Source organism: Verticillium alfalfae, genomic scaffold, assembly GCF_000150825.1.
Source record: "Verticillium alfalfae VaMs.102 supercont1.18 genomic scaffold, whole genome shotgun sequence".
NCBI classification, from domain to species: domain Eukaryota; kingdom Fungi; phylum Ascomycota; class Sordariomycetes; order Glomerellales; family Plectosphaerellaceae; genus Verticillium; species Verticillium alfalfae.
In genome coordinates this window covers 330964-333586 of record NW_003315021.1, presented here as the reverse complement: position 1 = coordinate 333586, position 2623 = coordinate 330964, and the positions used below count along the sequence as shown (strand labels likewise).

General features: G+C 55.2%; 1 protein-coding gene across 1 annotated transcript in view; it reads right to left on the bottom strand.

The window, feature by feature from the left end:
• Positions 1-1984: 1984 nt before the first annotated feature.
• Positions 1985-2623, bottom strand: part of VDBG_10097 (cellobiose dehydrogenase) — a gene marked incomplete at both ends in the record, with an annotated part of 3087 nt that continues 2448 nt past the window's right edge. Inside the window, 2 exons of the mRNA XM_002999757.1 lie at positions 1985-2082; positions 2170-2472. Coding sequence (XP_002999803.1) covers positions 1985-2082; positions 2170-2472 — 401 coding nt within the window. The remainder of the gene's footprint in view (positions 2083-2169; positions 2473-2623) is intronic.

Here is a 2623-nt window from a genome sequence, read left to right as displayed (position 1 = left end):
GTTATGATGGGAAGGGGGGGTGGTCGAGGGGGGAGGCCGTCGCAGAATACGTGGGAGGGGCGGACCAGCTGCGCCTGCCTGACTGAATGTTGCACCAGTTGCTCTTGCGACCTCAGTTGGCACCCCAGAGGTCAAGGACCACCTGGGAAGAGGCAAGCGTAGCCCGACAGACTCGACCCAAATGACACGAGCGCGCAGAAAGCCACCAGGATGGACTGGGGCAGGATGGTTCCTGCCCGTGTCCCGCGCTCCGTGTTCCAGGCCCTTTCTGGCTTTGGTGGATGCTCTTTCTTCCTCTTCTTCTCTGTGTCATTCTTTCCCTCATCTCCCCACCCTTTCCCTTGGGCCCCTTGGGCGCCTCGTTCCCATGTTTTCGTCATTCTCCATTTGTTGCTTACGCTTCCTCTTCTCCGTCATCTCCTCTTGCACTTTTCAATCTGTCGTGATCTCTTCTCAACGCCTAATCGTCCCGTACTTTTAGTCTCGTTCTTCACGAAACACACCTCTTGCCTCTCTCTTTCTCTGTGATCACTGTTGATCTGCCCCTCTGACCGTTATCTATCATGGTCAGCAATCTTCCGTCAATCTTCCCCATCACATCATGACACGTCAACTTCTCAAGATCGTTAGTTGTCTCCCCTCTTCCGAATGCTGCCGACAGTGCCTGCCATCCCGCTGACCATCGCTCACCCGTGAGCACCACCCTAGGATGCGATGCTGGCGCCTACAAAATGTGGCAGCTCCGTCACTCAACTATTTACCTCCTTCAACAGTGACGGGCATCACTCTATGCGCCTCTGCGCTGACCGAGCCGTTTCTCGCACCCGCAGCCCCCACTGCGGGACACTGCGGGACGCCAAAGGGACCCTTGATCTAGCCCGCTGAGCTGTCAGGGCCCGGTGGTGGCACGAGCGACCCCAATGCCACGCACTCGTCGCTCGCTAACCTTACTTTGCTACCCCACAAAGCCCCAGCGGCATGTAGGTATCCTTGACCTGGCGAGGGGCAGGCATCGTGGCCAATCGAAGCTATTCCCAACGAGATGCGAGAGGCCCTCGACTGGATTTTTCGTGATCTTCTTGCTGGAGTGTTTTTTTCCACACCAGCAAGCCGGGGCAGTCACTATGAAGCTTTCCATACTGAGAGACTTTTTCGAGGCCATAGTGAATCGGGCGATTCAGTACTGCGACATCGTGGTGATCTTGAACATCATTCTTGACCCAATAATGTACAGCAGAGCAGGACGTAACGCGGCGCACACATCCCCTTGCTTCACCCAACGCAGTAGCAGCAGATTTATAACTTTGTTGTACCGGTGAGAAGTCCATCAAATCAAGCGGCCGTGGCTTTCGAATTGGAATTGTCGCAGCCTCATCGCCTCGAGTAGCTTTTTATGACACAAAGACCACGGTATGCCCAAGGACACGAAATCTCCTAGTGTCTATATCCGTGTCATGGTTGTGATACTCACACCTGGATGCGCTTTTGGGGTGGTCGTTTCATGTCAAGCCATTTGACCTCGGTATTTCAACTTTGGAAGAAACCTTGCTATTGTCTCGCGTTCTCTTTCGGGCTACGTCGCTAGGCGGGGCTTCTTCGTGTCTAGACGAGCGTGATGAGATGGGGATTGAAACGAGTAACTGGTAGTCATCCTACTACAAAAGGATCATCCCATCCACGAGCAAGGCTGTACCCACGGTAACTTGTGGGATGTTCCCGCTGACAATACCACGAGAACTGACTTTCTAGGGTCTCACATTGAACAACACGCGGCCGGCAAAGATCACTCATGACAAAAATTGAAGCCACGGTTCGATATGCAACACAAGAACATCAATAGCGATGACCATGTCTCACAGTTCACCCCCACTCACCACGACAGAGCAGAAGCAGGTGACGGAAGACGCACGAAAAAAGAAAAGTTTGAAATGATATGTACGGCATGATGCATGGTGCCAAACCTTGATATGAACAGCCAGGCAAGTCAATATGGACAGTGAATCGAATTCGGCCCCGGGCCTACACCCTCTCTTCCCCTATCTTCTCCGTAAACCAATATCACCCGCTTCAGCTGCTGAGGCACTGCATATTGAGGTCAGTATGCAGAGTGTCGAGCATCTATTGTCGGAAAAACTTACCTGGCTGTAGTACGGGTTCAGGTCCACGCACTTGAGGCCGGCAGCGCACTGGAAGCTGCCCCTCCACTCGAGGCCGCCGCACTGCTGGTAGATGGGCTGGCCCTTGCCAGCGGGAGTGCGAGTATCTTGGAGGCGGCGTGCTCGGCGGCGACCACAAAGTAGGCGGACGGGTTGGCGGTCACCATGCCGGGGAAGATGGAGGCGTCGACGACGAAAGAGGTTGTCGGTGCCGTAGACACGGTGTTCGTGTCGACGACCGAGTCGCCGTTGTTGATACGGCCGTCCTGGTTGCCGAACTTGTTGGTGCCGATCCAGGGGTTCGCGCGCGGGGTTGCTCGGCGACACGAGCATGTTTCGTGACGTACTTGGCGCGCCGTCGGTGCCCGGGGCCGGGTGGAGCCACTTTGAGATTCGGCACGTTGGGGGAGCGCGCGCTGGCAGGTTCTTCGATATCCCTTGATCACGGCCTCCTTTGTCGTTCGTGT